This window comes from Dermacentor andersoni, chromosome 1, assembly GCF_023375885.2.
Source record: "Dermacentor andersoni chromosome 1, qqDerAnde1_hic_scaffold, whole genome shotgun sequence".
Lineage (NCBI taxonomy): Eukaryota > Metazoa > Arthropoda > Arachnida > Ixodida > Ixodidae > Dermacentor > Dermacentor andersoni.
In genome coordinates, this window is record NC_092814.1 from 262,433,464 (window position 1) to 262,451,974 (window position 18,511).

General features: G+C 43.9%; 1 protein-coding gene across 5 annotated transcripts in view; it reads right to left on the bottom strand.

Annotated features, from left to right (window-relative positions):
• The window catches only part of GABA-B-R1 (gamma-aminobutyric acid type B receptor subunit 1), a 133,725-nt gene extending 115,433 nt beyond the window's left edge, over window positions 1-18,292 (bottom strand). For 3 of the 5 annotated variants that reach the window (XM_055063746.2, XM_055063749.2, XM_055063748.2), the window contains exons 1-5: window positions 16,466-17,272; window positions 15,971-16,105; window positions 10,815-10,985; window positions 9,571-9,672; window positions 9,405-9,470 (exon numbers count right to left, since the gene is read on the bottom strand). In XM_055063746.2, coding sequence (XP_054919721.1) covers window positions 9,405-9,470; window positions 9,571-9,672; window positions 10,815-10,985; window positions 15,971-16,105; window positions 16,466-16,750 — 759 coding nt within the window. In that variant the 5' untranslated portion in view covers window positions 16,751-17,272. Of the gene's footprint in view, window positions 1-9,404; window positions 9,471-9,570; window positions 9,673-10,814; window positions 10,986-15,970; window positions 16,106-16,465; window positions 17,274-18,216 lie in introns of those variants that run through there. The other 2 variants (XM_055063750.1, XM_055063747.2) reach the window with 2 other exon arrangements.
• Window positions 18,293-18,511: the final 219 nt, after the last annotated feature.

The following is an 18,511-nucleotide window of genomic DNA, read 5'->3' on the forward strand; positions in this document are numbered from 1 at the left end:
CCATACGCCATGCCTTTTTTTAATGTGCGTTTTACCGCTCTTTTTCCGTTCCAGTAAACTTGCCAGTATCTAGCATCAACAAGTTCATAGACCAAACCCTCCTGACATTAGCCGGGCAGCGGGCATGGGCGAGCGTGGGCTGCCACTCACCGAACATCGCAGTCCCGGCACTGTAGCAGAAATCTTCCTCGCGTCTGTGCTTGCTGCATACCTGAGTTGTAGCCGATGGCCGTCTGCCGGTTCTAAGTTTCGTGAGCCAAGCTTCACGCAGCTCCTTGTCCTGCAGCTACATGTGAATAAGGCTGGCACCGGGTTCCGTTGCATACGTCTGGCACTGCGGCACCAAGCAGTAGCCTACCATGCTGCACGCCTCCAAAGGCAGCCACTGCCTATTATAGTAGTTTCAGATGTTTTCAAGCAGACACCCAAGGCGGCAAAGCCTCACCACTTAATCAGAACCGCAACGCAGATGGGACTTTATACGTTCGTTTTCAGCTCGCTTCAGCGCTTCCGAAGCAGCCGACGTGGCCGCTGTGTCCACGTGATCCCTCATGCCACGTCACGCTGACGGTGGCGCCAGGTTTTCCAGTGGTGGAGCTCGCCCCCAATAGTGAGCACTCACCGGAACAGGAGTTAGAGCGCTTGCTGAAATTTCTTCAGCTAGAAGTCGAATGTAGAGAGGTGTGCTCAGACTAGAACACCAAGGCTGAACGAAACACATCCTAAACACAGTCTGAGCTTCAATATGTCCTGCTGCAAGGGTTCTTCACAACAAGGCAGAAGTATTAATAGAACCATGCTTTTGTTCAGCCAAAGACCACAGGACCGAATGATGCACCAGTGACGTTGCACCAGTGACAAACGCAGCATGCTCAGGAAATATGGTCGATGCTTCAAGTGCACAACGGTACACCTTGCGCGTGACTGTCGTCGCAGGATCCAGTGTACCGCATGCAAGGGTCGTCATGCTTCCACGATGTGCAACGCTGGAGTTAACGAAAGATCGCATTCTTCAGCACCACAAAAGACACCGGATGTTGCCATGCACGTTCCAACAAACGGTACACAGCCTCGGCTCACTACGAAGATTCTCCTACAGACGTTCCATGCCTGGCTGACGACTCCGACCCACTGCTGTTACGTCCGCGGTGTTTTAGACAATGGTAGCGATCAACACGAACATCGGATGGACTATTCAAGAGCCCTTGGCATTCACATGGAAAGTTAATCGGCAAACGACCAGTCAGATATGTGTTTTATGCATAGACGCATACGAGAATGAAGAACTTTCCTTCCCATTGCAACGATTCTGGGAAATGGAAGTGATTGGTATGGTGGATACGCCATCATCTAAACAAGAACAGAGGTGCGAGAACTCACCTGAGGTGTTACTCGACGAAAGAAAACCAGCAGAAGAAGTGGTTCTGATGGCCCTGAGTAGGACTCCTGAGCCTATATTAGATGTCACGAAATATAGCCACTGGAAGACAGTCCTTAGAATCACGACTTGGGTGAAGAGGTACATTCACAATGGCCAAGCACCTTCTAATACTAGAAGAGAAGGTTCACTTTCTGCTCAGGAGATTTCAGAAAGTGAAGATATGTGGCTGAGGATTTTACAAGCAGAAAGCTTTGGAAATGAGACTGCTGCACTAAAAATGGACAAAGCTCTCGACAAGACGTCGACCATACGAGACCTTCACCCTTTCATGGATGCCAAGGGCATTATCAGGATCAAGACTCGTCTTGACAATGCAGCTGCTTCGGACAACGTAAAATGTCCTGTACTCCTACCCGCAGATCATCGCTGTGCGCACCTCATCGTGGACTGCGAACATCGACGCCTTCTTCACAGTGGTATCGGTGTTACACTCACCGAGTTGCACGAGAAGTCTTGGGTAGTGCGCGGTCGCCAGTGTGTTAAAAAGGTGCTTGGCCAGTGCAGGGTCTATGCGAGGTTTCTTCTTAAAGCGGCTTCAGCTCCTACAGCCCCACTTCCGATCGACAGAGTCTTGAGGTCTCATCCATTTCAAGTCACGGGCATCAACTACGCTGGTCCAGTGTTTGTGAAGGGAAATGGCTCTGTGAAAACATTCATTGTAGTATTTACCTGTGCTGTTGTGCAAGCTGTTCACTTAGAACTTTCCAGTGACATGACTGTGAATTCCTTTTTATTGGCCTTTCGTCGATTTATTTTGCGTCATGGTTTGGCAGGTGTAATTTATTCTGACAATGCTTTAATATTTAAGGCAGCCAGTCGCAAACTTAAGCTGACATATGGGCTTCTGCGTGACGTCAGGGTACAGAACTTTTGTGCATCTAGTAACATCACATGGAAGTTCATTGCTGAGCGCGCTTCATGGTGGGGAGGATTTTAGGAAAGAATGATTCGAACAGTTAAGAACTGCCTCAGGAAAACACTAGGAAAAGGATGCTTCAGCGTCGAACAGCTCCACACTTTACTAACAGAGGTCGAGGCAGTGATAAATTCTAGAACACTCACATACATTTCTGATGATGCTACCGAAGCGGAAGTACTAACTCCTTCACACTTTTTGTCAGGTAGATGTCTCAATGCCCTTCCACAAGCACAAGTTAACGAGAACTCGGGAGGTCACGCAGACACACTGCATGCCTGGAGATGTAGACAACAAAAACTAAACGACTTTTTGCAGCGCTGGTATAAAGAATACACCTTGACACAGAGAAGCATGCACAGCAGGTCACAGAAGCCCGACAACTCTTTAAAGAATTATGACCTTCTCATTATTAGAGATAACAAAGTACCCATTACGTTTTGGAAATTAGATAAAGTTAAAATCTTTAAGGGGAGCGATGGGTATGTCAGAGCATGCAAAGTCCGACTAGCAGACAACACAGAGCTCACGAGGCCGGGTCAACTTCTTTGTCCTCTGGAACTGTGCAAGTGACATTATTGGCCGCGGAGGTTGTTGGAAATCGTGCTCACGCAGTGCATCGAAGAAGAGGAAGAGGGGGATTGGCTCACGACTGGGGAGAATGCTGATGTTAGGCTAGTCACCTTGAGTACGCCCATGTCAGGACGGCTTAACGCTCTGCGCCAATAAACCTGGCAGAAGTGTCTTTTCCCACACGAGCCACATGTTATTGGCCCCCAAAAGAAAAGAAAAGTGCAGGTTGGAAAGGAGTCCGCCAGAATGCTGGGTAGTCCATGGCGCTGTGTAGGCTGCGGCAGCAGATGCCTGCGTCACCCGATTGCTTCGCAATGCAAGTTTCTCATCTTTAACGGCGACTGTCGCTGCAAACAGGTGGGACACTCTGTCCAATCTGTTTCCGCTGCTGGTTGTCGCTCGTTACCAGACCACCACGTGCGATGAAGGCAAGCACTATGCCTGTAAGTAGGCGGCTGAATGTATCCTAAGAGACCCGTGTACGTGAATGCTCACTGTTGCCATATGGCTCGTAGCCAATGCATAATGTATTGTCTGAACCTTATGCGGTGATTGATTGCTGTTTAATTTCGCTGTTATCTCACTTGGTTACGGTCGCCATGTTATGTTTCTCGGAAATGGCCGCCTGGTCAGTTGCATTGGGAAGCAGTCTCTCGAAGTAAGCATTTGCTCCTGCAGTCTGCACAGCGACATAGACTCCCAATTTACACACACCGTGATTTGTGCTCCCCGTTCACCCTTTCCTGCTGCAGCCGTGGGCAAATTGTGCCTGTGGCCTTTCTCGGCTGCAATTAGGCATGAATGGAGATCAGCATACGTGCTTACATGGTTCGAAGTGTATGAAGTTGATAGCCATATCAGTGGAAAGGTCCGCAAAAGTGGCTGCCGAAGGTTATGCCCATGAAAGCGACTTGTCCATATTGAGACAAAGTGGGACACCAAGTGTGAGCCAGACATAAGCCGCCCCCGAAAGAAAAGAAACGTGCAGGTTGGAAAGGAGTTAACACTAAAATGCCGGGTAGACTACGTCGCTGTGTTGGCTGCGGCAGCAGATGCCTGCATCGCCCAATTGCCTCGCAAGGCAAGTTGCTCATCTTTCACGGCAACTGTTGCTGCAAACAGATGAGACACTGTCCAATCTGCTTGCGCCGCTGGCTGTCGCTCGTTACCAGACCACCATGTATGAAGACGATGGTGAATCGTTTACGAGCTCGCGTCAATGATTCCAGCGTATCTCGACATGCAAATTTTATTTCTGCTCTTGCATGAGAATGTACGCTGCTTGTCTTTTGCCAATAAAAGTCACACATTCTGTTCACTCACTTGTGGCTTGTTTGTATGGGCGTCAGTAGAGGCTCTATGGTCTCCTGGCAATTAGAACGCACCAGCTATGCGGCAGCCAAGGCATTGAGGCATGCCGCATAGCCGGCAGGGCGAGCACGACGCATACCAGTGTATGCCACCGGTGAAAAGCGGCCATATTGGATTTCGCTCTAAAAAAAAAAACACACACACACACACTTTCGTTTTCTGGTTGAGAAGCACCAACTGGTGTCCACCTATGCAAGTTCCATGTGCTGCCACTGCTTATTTTCGTACCACTGCGGAAGGTCCAGTTTCCCTTCTCTAAAGTTGCTTCTTTATTCTATGCCATGACGTGGAAAGCGGAGGAGGAGGGTATGGCGAAAGCGTGAGAAGCGTAGTGCCATGTAAGAAAGGCTCTGCGGCGACGACCGCTACAAGGTGGCGACAGAGTAGGGTGCCGTTGTCTGTTGTCTTCCGATACTATATATGGAAACAAAGCGCTACATGAGCGGAGGTCTGTCTGTGACGGCTGCTCTTTACACGCCCATGCATCACCCACCCGCTGCCTCTCGTAATCTCCCGATTGGCGAGGCACTCGCGCCACACTTCGCTCCATTTGCGATGTGCCGAACGAGACAGATTGTCCGCACCAGCCATTGCGAAATGAAAACACGTATAGAGCTGGACTCAAATTTCACATTAAAGGGACATTAAAGGCAAATATAAGTCAAGCTGAAGTGATAGGTTAGTGTTCGAGAATCACTAAGGCGTCAATATTATCGCAACAGAACCTTAATAATCGAGATATTGAGGTAAATGCAGGACATGATTTGAGGCTCCCATGGGACATTCAAGTACTTGCCCAATGACGAAGGCACTCATCAGTTAAATTGACACTAGTACTCAACCAATCATTGCAAAAAACATAATTGTATTGCATCATAAGATGAAATAAAATGGTACTTGTCCATTTCTATTGCATTTTTAGAAAGAACTAATTTTAATTACCCTCGACAACGACGCAGGACGTTGAAAGGCTTCATCTTCGCTCGATAATTTTAATTACCCTCGACAACGACGCGGCATGTTGAAAGGCTTCGTCTTCGCTCGACTCTGAGCCACCCCGGCTTTCATGTTTCAGCAGTTTCGTTATTGAATAGTGCTGTGCTGGTTTTTCTGGCTCGCAAAACTCGCACAAACTGCCAGTAGCAGAGAATTCAACTTTCATGTCATGTCGCGCGATGCCCAAACGGTCTACGCCACTTGACCAAATAGCAGCTGCAGCAGCGAATCCACCGCTCTGCTTTGACTCGGTGCCACCGTCTATCGGGCACCGTTTTACTCACCGACGGCAGCAAAGGGTGATGATGGCGTATGCAATGTCACCGCTCTCCCGTTTAGGTAGCGGGAGATTTGAATTTCGAAAAAGGTATTCGGACCCTTCAGATGCAATTTTCTCGTAAACTAAGTCCTTTTTGGCATGAAACAAGTGTTGAGAGTTTTCTGGAATGGTATTTAAACAGTCGACTTATTATTTGCCTTTAGTGTCCCTTTAAGGAGTGTTGTAATCAAAAGTGAGTTTTTTTCAGTGCCACAATCCCAGTTAAACGCATGTATTGTTGCAAACTTCTCAGGATTGGTTTCATTTGGTTTATGGGGTTTGATGCCGCAAAGTTACTCTCCCTATGAGATACGCTGTAGAGGAGGACTCCGGATAATTTCGACCACCCGGGGTTCTTTAATGTGCACTGACAGTAAGCAGCACACAGGCGTCCTTGCATTTCGTCTCCACGGAAATTTGGCCACAGTGGCTGGGTTTTGATCCCACGACCTTGGTCTCAATGTCTATTGCCTTTTTTCATATACAGGGTGTTTCAGCAAACACTTTCAAAAATTTTTAAGAGTTGTCTGTGTCAGATTGCACAATTCTAGTTGATGAGCTGGTCTACTCGAAGAGGCAGACATTTCTTGCACAATAAATTGAAATGCATAATGGACTAATTAAAAAAAATATCTGATCAAGTTTTAGCTAATTACCTTATGGCCCATATTGTAATTTACAAATTCTAGCCATGGAGTTCACAAGGCGGATCCACTTGGAACAGATTCTCAGGATGGCACCAGTTTTGAGATATTAATTCCCAAACTTTGCGGAGAAACGTATTGGGGTTCCAATTACTTTTGTGTTTCAATGCATAAAACGACGTCTTGTCAAGAAAGTAAGCACGAAGGTCGTTTTTATGGATGAAGCTTCATTTACCACAATGTGGGACCAGCAGCAGCGAGTCTGGCGGCCCGAAAACTGCCAGTAAGCGTAATTTATAGAAGCTCTCGTATCCTATGAAGTATTAACTTGCATTTTGCACACTATTATTGGCTGTCCAAATGCATATTCAAATTTGTGTAAAAAAGACAGGCATTCGATAAGCCACACTGCACTTTGGCATCACACTTTGTGCTTGCTCCAATGCATATCGCACGTGTACTGGTTAGTAAGGCGTGCAGATTTCTGAAGCCAGAGTGCAGCAGTACAGTACATGCCACGAAACGAGTGCCTGTGAAATATTTGTAAAGTACCACAGTACCCGCACTCGGGAGATAAATAAGTTGTTTGCACTATAATAATAATAATAATAATAATAATAATAATAATAATAATAATAATAATAATAATAATAACTGAATTTGAACGTCCCAAAGCTGCATATGGCACAAGAGAGATGCGATAGAATGGGAAATAATTATAATTTACATTATGCTTATCAGGCTAAACATTTTAATGGAACACTGAGCTGACAAATATGATCAGCTATGCGTGCGACCAGTACAACGGTTATGAGTTTAGCCAAGTTTATATAAAATATGACCGAAGTATACTTACATTGAATGTAATATGTAGTATAAAACAGACACAAACTTCTGAATCCCGTAGAATATTTTGCTCCTTTAGAAATAGAAGCAATTAGAAAGCCAATTTACATGCACTGTGGCATATGTAGAAACAGTAAAGCATCCTATATGCTTTAGAGAGCACAAACAGAAACTAAAGCTTTGCTTCATAATCCTCGTTACTTCCAGAGTGCGGTCAAGTCCTAAGAATGCCCCGCCGTGATGGCTCAGTGGTTAGAACACTCAGCTGTACTGAGCCATGATACCCAACTATGATCCTGGCAGTAGGTGCCGCATTTCAATAAAGGGGAAATGCAAAAACGCCAGTGTGCTGCACGAGGTCAGTGCACATTAAAAAGCTCCAGGTAGTCGAAATTATCTGGAGCCGTTTTCTACAGTGTCTTCATAGCCAGAGTCACTTTGTGGCCTTAAACCCCATAAACCAAATGAAACCAGTCCTAAAAAGCTTACAACAAAACATGAATTTAACTGAGATCGTGGCACTGAAGAGAGGAACTGCTCAGTTGTATGAGGAAACTACACAACACGCTGCAGTGAGTGAAGTGCAATTTCCCGCAAGGCCGTCACGGCGGGCTCAGGTGCTACAAGAATGCAGTTAGTTGTGCTTCACCTATCGCATCCATATGCCCCTCCCCCAGTACAAGGTAGCCAACCGGAGATAATCTCTGGTTAACCTCCCTGTCTTTCCTTTGCCTTTCTCTCTCTCTCTAGATGTGCTTCACAGCAAAGCAAGCATGGCATGCTCGCGCGCTTTAGCAGACAACACGGTACCCTGCCTCCAAGCCCCAGCGCACCTGCACCACTTAGCTTCGATGCGCGGCCACGCCATGCGCGCTGGCACTTCATGGAGCTTGGCCATGCTGCACCATGTTCGTACTAAGAGTGGATGACCCTGTACACAGTGATGGTCCTGAAGAGAATACCTGCGCTTCCGTCAGCAGGAGCCGACAGCGGCTACCCCCGCAACGCAAGTGCCCCCACCGCAAACCACAGCGAGTGGAGCGCCACCGGCGACAACCATCACGAATGGAAAGGGGGAGGGGCGTAAGGATGACAGAACAGGTTACTGCCCGTGCAAAGGCACCAGGGCATACCTCAATCCCCACAATATGTACCAGTGTGTGAAAAAGTCAACTGCCTCCTTAAAGCCTTAGACATTTTCTACTTTGAATCTTTTATTATTATTTTTCCAAGCATCAATAGCTTCAATAATGCCATACCCACATCACCTGTTTTGAGATTTCCTGTACTGCGTACGGTAATAAATGCAAGACTGTTGAATACTGCATTTACTCTATTCTAACATACACTTTTTATGGAAGGAATTACTAAAATATAACATGTGCATTACAATCGAGTACAAAACCAGTACTACAATAGTGACAAACTACCATCACTGGTATCAAAAATTTCTGTAATCCAATCCCCACATCACTACAATTCCGACTGTCAAATTACAATATCTTGTCAAAAACACCATTTTGTCGTGTCTAACTGGCTCTGAGAGCCAATTGAGCTCTGTGAACCATCTTGAGCCAACTACAGATGCTGAGGTTGGCTCGAGATGTCAACATGGTGGAATTTGTGAACATAGTGCAGAGCTACAGCTTCTGCAATTGGCTCAAGATATTGACATAGCGGAATCTGTGAACCTAGCAGGTGGCTACAGCTTCAGTGGTTAGTTCAACAGGTCAACATGGCAGAATTTTTGAACAGAGTACGCACCTACAGCTTCAGTGATTGGCTCAAGACTTCAACATGGCAGAATTCATGAACATTGTGAAATTTGCAAGCGTCCAGAATGGAGCTGTAGGAGCTGTGGTAGCTTTGTGCCTGCTCTGCAAGTTTATCAGGTTGCCACTGTCTGCAAGGTGTTCAGGAAATGCAGTATTTGAAATGCCATAGATGGCACTGAAGATGTGATGCTCTGGGGCTGTTGATAATGATAAGGAGGCGTCTGACAGTGATGATGAGCGATACCCAATCAACTGTAGCTCAGATGCAATAAATTTCTTTTTCGAAGTAAGCACAAATCACCATTACTCTCTCCTGCCATGAAAAACTTTGAGTGGAATGACAAGGGCATTGAATCTTTCATTACTCGCCATGAAAATCAGGTGCATGTTACACATGAGAGCATGCTAGAACTGAACCAATACGGTATGTTTTAAATATTGAAGCAAGCACAATGTCAAGATGAAAATGTAGGTCAAAATAAAGCTAACTAAAGTGCACTTCTAGGTACACAGTTGCACATACCTCACAAAATACTCGTCTGGCTGCAGCAACATAAAACATGCCAACAATGATCCGTGCATCTTGCCTCTGTAGACAGAAATGTAAAGGAAACACTTCTTTATCACATACACACTACAAAAGGTACAGGAACAAGCAACCTCTGAAGCAGCGAAAGCATAAGACTCACCACAAGATTCTTGACTGCATCGGTGGGATCAGTTAGAAAGCTTTGCCTGGTAACAATTTCAATGTGTGCTTCTTTACAACGTGCTTCTAAGTCTTCACCTGTCTGCAAAAGTGAAGCAAGTAAATCTGAAAGCCCACAAACACATCAAACTTACTAGCAAAATGCCACATCCTACGCAAAACAAGTGGCTGGCCAGGAAATAAAATATGATAAAACATAAATAAATTGTGGGGTTTAATGTCCCGAAACTGCACAGTGGGTTAGGAGGGACACAGTAGTGGAGGGCTCCAGGTTCATTTTGACCACCTGTGGTTCTTTAATGTGCACTTAAATTGAAGTACAGTACATTAGCATTTTTTACATTTAGCCTCCACCTAAATGTGGCTGCCACAGCTGGGAATCAAACCTTGTTCTCAGCAGCAGAATTCCATAGCCACTGAGTCATTGTTGTGGGTCAATTCAAATAGGAAACAGAATATATCAATCATTCTTTGTGCAGAAATGATAACGAAAAAAATTTGCTTTTTAAGAGACCTGCAATGCGTTGTCAATTAACAGATTCAGTAAATATATTGTCTTACCATTGAGACTTACATGTGAGGGACACAGATATTTGTGCGCAAAGGTGCAGTGACTGCATTGACCGCTTAAATACTATTAAGAATTGTGCACTGAAACGAGCACTATGTACACTATTTAAAAGGTGACATATGAGCATTTTAAAATTACAAAATGTTTAAAAAATTTTCGAAATGAAACCACATAAGCTCTCAAGCCATGATCCCATGTACAGATGATAGACTGAATATTCATGCAGAACGCAATTTCACAAACTAGAAAAGGGAAGACCAGCCCACTTTTACGATTTTTTCTCCATGCACAATAGTGAGGAAATCAAGATCAGCAAGGCTACAGCTCTGATTAAAAAAAAAAGAAGAAAAGAAAGGAAGGAAGGAATAATCGGAAAGGGTAGCAAATTAAAAAAGAAATTATGAGGTTTTACGTGCCAAAACAGCAATCTGATTATGAAGCCCATTGTAACGAGAGACTCTGGAATAATTTGGACCACCTGGGGTTTCTTAACCTGCACCTAAATCTAAGTACACGGGTGTTTTCGCATTTTGCTCCCATCAAAATGCAGCCACTATGGCTGAGATTTGATCCAGAAAGTTTGCACTGTACATTAAGCCACTTCAATCTAATTTCATACTGCCTTTCAAAAAACATAGACCAACACCACTTACAGATATAAAAACTTCTTCAGCTTCTTGAATAATAGCAATTCTTGACCATGAGAACTTCTGAAACAACTTGATGCGCGTAGGATTGTGAATAGTAGCTGATGGATGTGTCCTGAAGAATGTTGGAAAACGTTTTCTATTGGAGAGTGCAGGTGAGCTAGACCCATACGATATCTGCAAAGAGAAGTTGGCCATGCAAATGCCAAGTCATTGTAACTATAATATATGCAAATGCAAAGTAGGCCACAGAAATGTCAAGTCATAACAAATTTAAAGCACAAGAGCAAAATACAGACACAGAAAACGGCTGGACATAGAAGTATGCCAAGTCATCATGTAGGAGATGCTACATTTTGAACAGCCATGAATAGACATTCCTGAAGCACCCTGTAAACTTCATCTTTATTTTGCACTAAATGGCTGACAGTTAAGTCTGTCATGATGGACTAAACAATTTTACTCAAGTCTGAAAAGCACTGAAACTATTATGCTTGAAAGGTCAAAGCCATGGCTGACAATTTTTTTCAATTTCTAGGAGCCTTCCACTTAAGAAAATCCTGCTAGAAAGAGAAACATTTAAGCTTTCAATACTTACCACTTTTAAATACAAAACACAGAGAAGCATTCACAAGGGAAAAAAAAATTTAAAACAAAAGTTCACTAGTTTCTGGATGCCTTAGACCTTCAAAAACTTTTTTTTCTCAATGTGGCTGTTTGCAATGCTATCACAGCCACTGTGCATCTCAGTAAAAAAAGCAATGAACTGCTCATATCATATGAGCACAATGGTAGAGTGCTTGAAGAAACTACTTTATTAACAGTACGAACACGAGTAGCCGAAAAAACAGCTTGTTAAAACGTACGCTCCAGTGACATTCCTTGCTTAACCACTGCTATTCAATTCAAGCCTCTGTCTTCCTCTTAACTTCTGTCTTGTTTGGCTTAAGAACTGTGTGGGACACGTAAATATTTTTGCATCTAAGAAGCTTGCAGTAGTGTTGATTTTGTTAACCACAATAACCCCTTTTCTTTCCGTACTATATTAGAACAGCACATTAGAGAGCTTGTGTCATTATAAATCCTTCCCATATAAATACTGAGCGATAGCTGGCTCTCATTTCATCAAAAGATATTTAATTTACATAAGTTCAGGTCCACCTAAGGCACAATAAAAATGTACAGAAGTTAGGTGGCTTTCACTTTAGCTGTTTGGGCTGTTTCATCAAGCCTAAGTTTCAAAAGTGAGAACCAATGCGAGTGCTGAACTTTCCATTAGTAATACATTCATTTCCGATCACTGATTCCTTAGTGCTTTTGGTGTGTTATTGCTCATACTTGCTAATAGAATGACAACATCTTTTGCAGAAAATTTAGAAAAGAGCAGCATTTAAAATAATTGCTTCCATATTTGTGTGCATCTGATGTTGTGCTGTTTATCACATACAAATTTGCGACAAACAATGTGGTTCAGGCGAGGCGCTATTGTCCTCTTGACAGCAGACTTATGCAGCTTGTGGGGCAAGTTTATTAACAAGTCATGCTCCTATGCAAAAGTCTTAATGTACAGCTAGTGCATTACATTGCGATCAATCAAACTGAACACTGCACTGCACTCGGGAAGGACCAAACCCCAAACTCCTTGTTTCCATGACAAACGCTAAATCAATCTAACCACACGTAACAGGCAACACATTCTAGCAGTAAGGGCTATGTTGGGTTTGGTGCATGCACACAATGGGCAGCAATGAAGCCAGTTGCCCAATGGCCTCGTGTCACCACAGTGCGTCACTAATTTTGCTGTGGCACTTAGAGAGCAAGGCAAAAGATAGCATATGCATGCAGTGTGGTTGGAAATAAATATAACTATCTAGACTGAATGAACAGAAACAGATATCCAAACTAGCAAAAGCACACAGCACACAAGAAGTACACTGCAGTGTTTCATCCTTGAGTGCTTTGTCTGCTTTCACTGGTTCACACCGTTGAACATGAGCCAACTATGCCAGTCTTCAACCCTTCTGCAAGGAAACAGAGATATTGCCCATCTATCATGAGTGTGTGACACACAATGCTTTTAAGCACAATGTGCGCAAAGTGTATGGGTAATACAGAATGTTGTATAGATAAGGAAAGCAGTATGATACCCAATCACATGGGCACTTACAATCGTGAAAGAGCCTGAATGGCATCGATCATGATTCAAAGCGCCCAATGTGACTGGGGTATAAATCCGAAGTATGCACTTGCAGGCAATGCGTAATCCTGATTTACTGAAGATGAAGTAGGGGGAAGTACTACATTGAAACATGCTATTAAGCAAAATGCACTGTGATATGCCACCTCCGTGTGGAATTTGAGCGCGATAAGCCATCAGTTTAAGCATGTGCATATTTTAGTAGTGGTTTATATATGACAAATAAAATGCAAGTAATTTATTTAAGTGCATCTATGCACGCTGTAGGGGTACATTAAAAAGTCCAGGAAGTGACCATGAACTGAATGAAACTATGGTGCATATGAAAAGATAATGTTCAATATTGGTAAAAAAAATAATAATGCTTCCCCTTTAAATGACAAATTATACTGGGTGTTTCAAGTAACCTATATCAAGCTTTTTTTTTTTAAAAAGGTGGTGCATTTTAGGTGATTGAGAACAATGGCATACCACAGATATCCACTGGTTAACCTCCCCGTCTTTTCTTTACTTTTATCTCTCTCTCTCCAAGTAAGATTACTATATTTTTAAATGTGATTAGTAACCAAATGAGCAAAGTTCAATTATGAAAAGCTTTAGCTATTAATTTAAGGCATAAGTGTGACCATAAATGTAGAGCATGCTCAATAACACACAATGAAGTTGTTGCAATGATGTAATCTTTTACACTTGAAATATTTTTTAAAAACGACGTCACTGCGTATTTGCACCTTTGGTTTGCGGCATTATCAGTCATATTTCTAAAGAATAAAGGCCGTATGTTCGTTTGTAAAAGGAAGCGTCTGGCCCTGGCATCCAGGAAGCCAGGTCAGCATCGCCTGGAACAATAAGGGATAGGCCGGTACTGAAAGCAGATCGAAACATGCTCATGGGCCTCTGTTACAACAGGCATGTGGGCTTGTCTTTGGAAGAACGGTTAAGAGCACTGCATATGAGACACACAAGCACACGGTGCTGTCTTCTTTTTTTCTTTTTTTTTTCATGTTTCATTAGCTTTCTTCAGGGCTTGGAAAAAAAAGAACTATGTAAAAGATAATGCCATGAAAACAACTTCAATGGGTGTTTACAGTTGGGCTAGTTGGTACATGACGTGCTTGTCTCTCTTCCTTGTCCCGTTTCTTGAGCTGTTTATGTCCTTAGCTTTACTGGTTGTTATAAAGCATGCTTTACAGCTTCTGCAAAGACTGCTCTTATAGCAGGACCTAAGCTTAACTGAATTTATATAAAGCTGGCTTTGAGGTGCAAAAGCTTGCAAAGAAAATAGGTATTTATCTGATAGCAAAAGGCTTTAGTTATACTACATAAGACAATCAGTAAACCTGAAGTCATAAAATATAACAACCACATCTTCGCTTATATATCACACTGCTTAAAGACAAATTAGAACAACATAAGTAAAAAGTATTACATGTTGGGGTTTACATGCCAAAACCACAATATGATTTTGAGGCATGCCAAAGTGTGGTAGGGCAGGTTTATTTAAACCACCCAAGGTTCTTTAACATACACCTAAATCTAAACACCCAAGCATTCTTGCATTTCACCCCCAGTGAAATGTGGCGACCGCAGCCGGCATCGAACCCGCAACCCCAAGCTCAGTAGTGCAACGCTGTAGCCATTAAGCTATTGTTGCAGGTAATATAAGTCACAAATATAATATAGGTCACCCAACGCAGTGGCTTAGCGGCTATGGTGTTGCACTGCTAAGCATGACATCGTGAGATCAAATTTCAGTCACGGCGGCCACATTTCAAATGGGGTGAAATGTAAAAACACTCGTATCCCATGCTATAGGGGCATGCTACAGATCCCCTGGATGTCAAAATTATTCCAGAGTCCCCCCCTATGCCGTGCCTCATAATTAAATCAAGGTTTTGGCACGTAAAACCCCAGAATTCAATTCAAACCTCAATTGATATGTTCAGCATAGGTGCACTGGCAACAGTTTTTCTATTCAACTCTGCAGCATGACAGTTCTGCTGCTATTCAATAAGATTTAGATATTCAATCACTTTAGGTTGCCTTTGGGCAATCTAAAGTGACACTGAAAATGCAGAAAAAATCTCCACTGGCACACCTCAGATGAATGCACCAAAGTGGAAAGTTTACCTCTGTCACAGCAAAGACAATATTGTTAAAGACAAATTTGTTAAAGCTTTCAGCAAAGGATAAAATTTTGAGGCATTACTATGACAAACTTTGTTGTAGTTGAAAGAACATGAGAAATGGTATACCAACTATGTACAAAAAATAGTGACAGTAGCTAATTGTAACCTAGTAAGGCACGAGTGACCTGTGTTTGATGTGACATTTCCTTACTGATAAAAGAACCTAAACAAAACTAAAGAACACTCGGCCATAGGGAAATGAAAAAAACAAAAAGAAGAAGCCCTAGTATTTTAACTTCAACTACCACCTAGAAAAAAAGTCCTTCCTTTGCCACCAGTTCCTAGTGGGACTTGTTCAAGCAGAGGTCAATGATACCAAAAGTATAGTGCCTACCGAAAGTGTGAAGCACAGGGGACGAGGGTGGTCAGATGCATCTTACACATATTGACCAACCTCACACCATTTACCAATTGAAACACACCACTCAGATATTTAGAAATATCTTTCTTCATAATTGTTTGACAGAATTTTCCAAAGAATGATTAGTCCATATTTCATAAGCGGTGGATCCACTAGTAAAAAGAGAATGATGCAGCAACATGTTTTTACAATTTGTGCTATAACAAAAGCGCCTAGAAATGACATGAGAAGTGTTAGCGCATGTAACAAGTTGCATGCACTCTGCTCTCAAATTACACGTATTTACAAACATGCTTTGTGCTGTGAGCAACGACTGGCTCTGCCAAATCTGTGATGTTTTCTGCTTTCTGTTCAAATTCAGTTTCGAGCTGTCTAAGCACTACATGATAGGCACACACAAAAAAAAAACACTTACAACTACCAAGTTCCACATTTTAGCAGCTTCTGCTACCGTAGAGCAGACAATGCTGCAACCTCCAAGCAGCATCAATTTCTGCGGCTCATTGTAGAGCAGGTCATACATGACTGTAGCAGCTAGGCCAGGATTGCACTGCAAATGAGAGCAGCAAAATGAGGAAGTTGTTTTTAAGGTAATAATGTCTCCTTGAAAACAACGAACAACGTGCAGCCAGCCACATTTACAGCACAGATTATATTGCTCGGCAAAAACACTACACGCGCAAGACCGCGGTGAACAAACACTGCATTCTCAAGACAACTCGTAACCATAGCAAGGGACGTGGTCTGCGCGACAGCTAGCTGAACGATTATTAATGCACCATTTGCCAAATCAAATTCCAGTGTGAATTAAACATCTGCCAAAAGAGCAGCACTGCTTGAAATGTCAAAGGTCGCCCGGCTGCACGGTGTGTTTCGATGTCTCGACAAATGTATGTCAAGGACGACGCACCTGGCTGTCCCTCCAGTCAATTTCGAGCTTGTAGCCAATCAAGAGATCCGATCGCTTGTTGACGTCTTCCAGTGCCATAAGCGCCGCTGGAAGACATCCTTGACCACCGAGCCAGCCACCATGGCCTTTCATGGGGAACACTGCAGCTATGTACAGACTCTTCAGCTTTTGCACTCCTGTCTCGACTTTTTCGTTCGGTTGCAAAGGGCTCGCGTATTGCAACAGCGCGGCCAAACACATCAGCGCGGCCAGGAAAAGGACAGAAGTTCCATCCATCGCGTTCATTCCTACGGTTGCCTCTCTTGGTGTATCGATCGCCGCGCAGGGCTACCGCTCCGTGCTGTTCAATGCCGCTGCCGCAAACTGGGTGAGTGGATCACCGAGGCCGCGCTCGTGAGCGTCCCTGCCGCTGACCGGGGTCGCCTCGCACTGCATCCACACGATCGAGACCACGGCATTGGCTAGACGCAATTAGCGACGACGAAAACAACTTGCTGCCACTGCCGGCGTATAGGCACAACAAGCAAAACAAGCACTTGTCGGCTGACGCCACCACGCACCCCCGCCACTGCCCCCACCCCCACCGCATAACGCGCGAGCGCGAGCCGAGCACCAGCTAGCCGTCCGAGCGCGGCGAGAGCCCTTGGAAGAGAGTGAGGAGAATTGCATAGAGAGAAGCAAGCGGGGAAGGGAGAAACCGTTGCTGGGCAACCGTCGTTTCCTGATGCGCAAGATGGGTTCTGTTTTATCACCCTTAAAAAAAAAAAGTGACTTATACAACGATACAGAGCTCCTGCTTTCACTTTGTTCACGTTTTGCCCATTGTCTTATACAAAGATAAGTGGCAGAAATTTTTTTTCACAGGGACGAATGAGGCTCATCAGATCTCCCTGAGTGATTTTGCTATGTCGCCGACGTGGGGATGCCACAGTTGGTTCTTTATTCGATGACGCTGCCGCCGCAGGCGTTGTTCGCACAGTTCCGCATATGATATTGTATTAGTGGCTGACAATACAGAAGATCTGCAGGAATTGATGGACATATGTGGTACAGAAGGAGACAGATTAGGCTTGAAGTTTAGCAAAGAAAAATTAGCAGTCATGATTTTTAATGATAACATTTGCGGCGAGCATAAGATACAGGAGGCCACGCTGGAGATAGTCGATAAATAGAAGTATCTTGGGGTGTGGTAAATAATGGCATTGAGTATCTGACAGAGTACGAAAAATATGTAACGACTAAAAGTAATAGAAATGCAGCGATTATGAAGAGTAGTACGAGGGATATGGAAGGGGGTAATGGCAGGCCTGACTTTTGCCAATGCAGTTCTATGTACGAGAGCAGAGACCCGGCAACAGTTGGAAACTAGGCAACGTGGTGTGGGTACGCTCGCTCTGGGAGCACATGGCAAGACACCAAATCTTGGGGTGCAGGGGTCTTCTTTCGAGGGCAGAGAGGCTAGTAGCAAGGTAGCATTTGAGGAGCGATATCGAAAAATTGGGGAAATGCGGTGGGCTAGGAAGGTTTTCAGTTACTTATATACGAGGAATATTGACACAAGGTGGAGGAAGCGAACTAGGAAATTGTCAAGCAAATACTTGGGCAGCAGTGAGGGGACAGGTAAGAAATCATCCGTCAAGAAAAAGGTTAAGGAGACAGAGAGGCGTATGTGGAAAACAGAGATGCAAACCAAATCAGCAGTAGAGACATACAGGACGTTTAAGCAAGAAATAGCCAAAGAAAATATTTACGATAACTCTTAGGGAAGCTCATTGTTGTTTGAGGCCAGGGCAGGTGTACTGCGGACTAAAACGTACCGAGCCAGATACCAGGAGATATGTTGTGCGGGCGTGTGGAGAGGAGGAGGAAACGACTGAACACGTGATACTTGCTTAAACAACTTCACCCTGCAGTTGCTGCAGTTGGTTATACTAACTCTATGTGGGAACTATTCAAAGCTTTGCGTTTTAAAGACAGTGAAAGTAAAGTAGACTTAAATTTGAACAGGTAGAAATAACTAAACGGTGGCTATATTGGTGGATAATA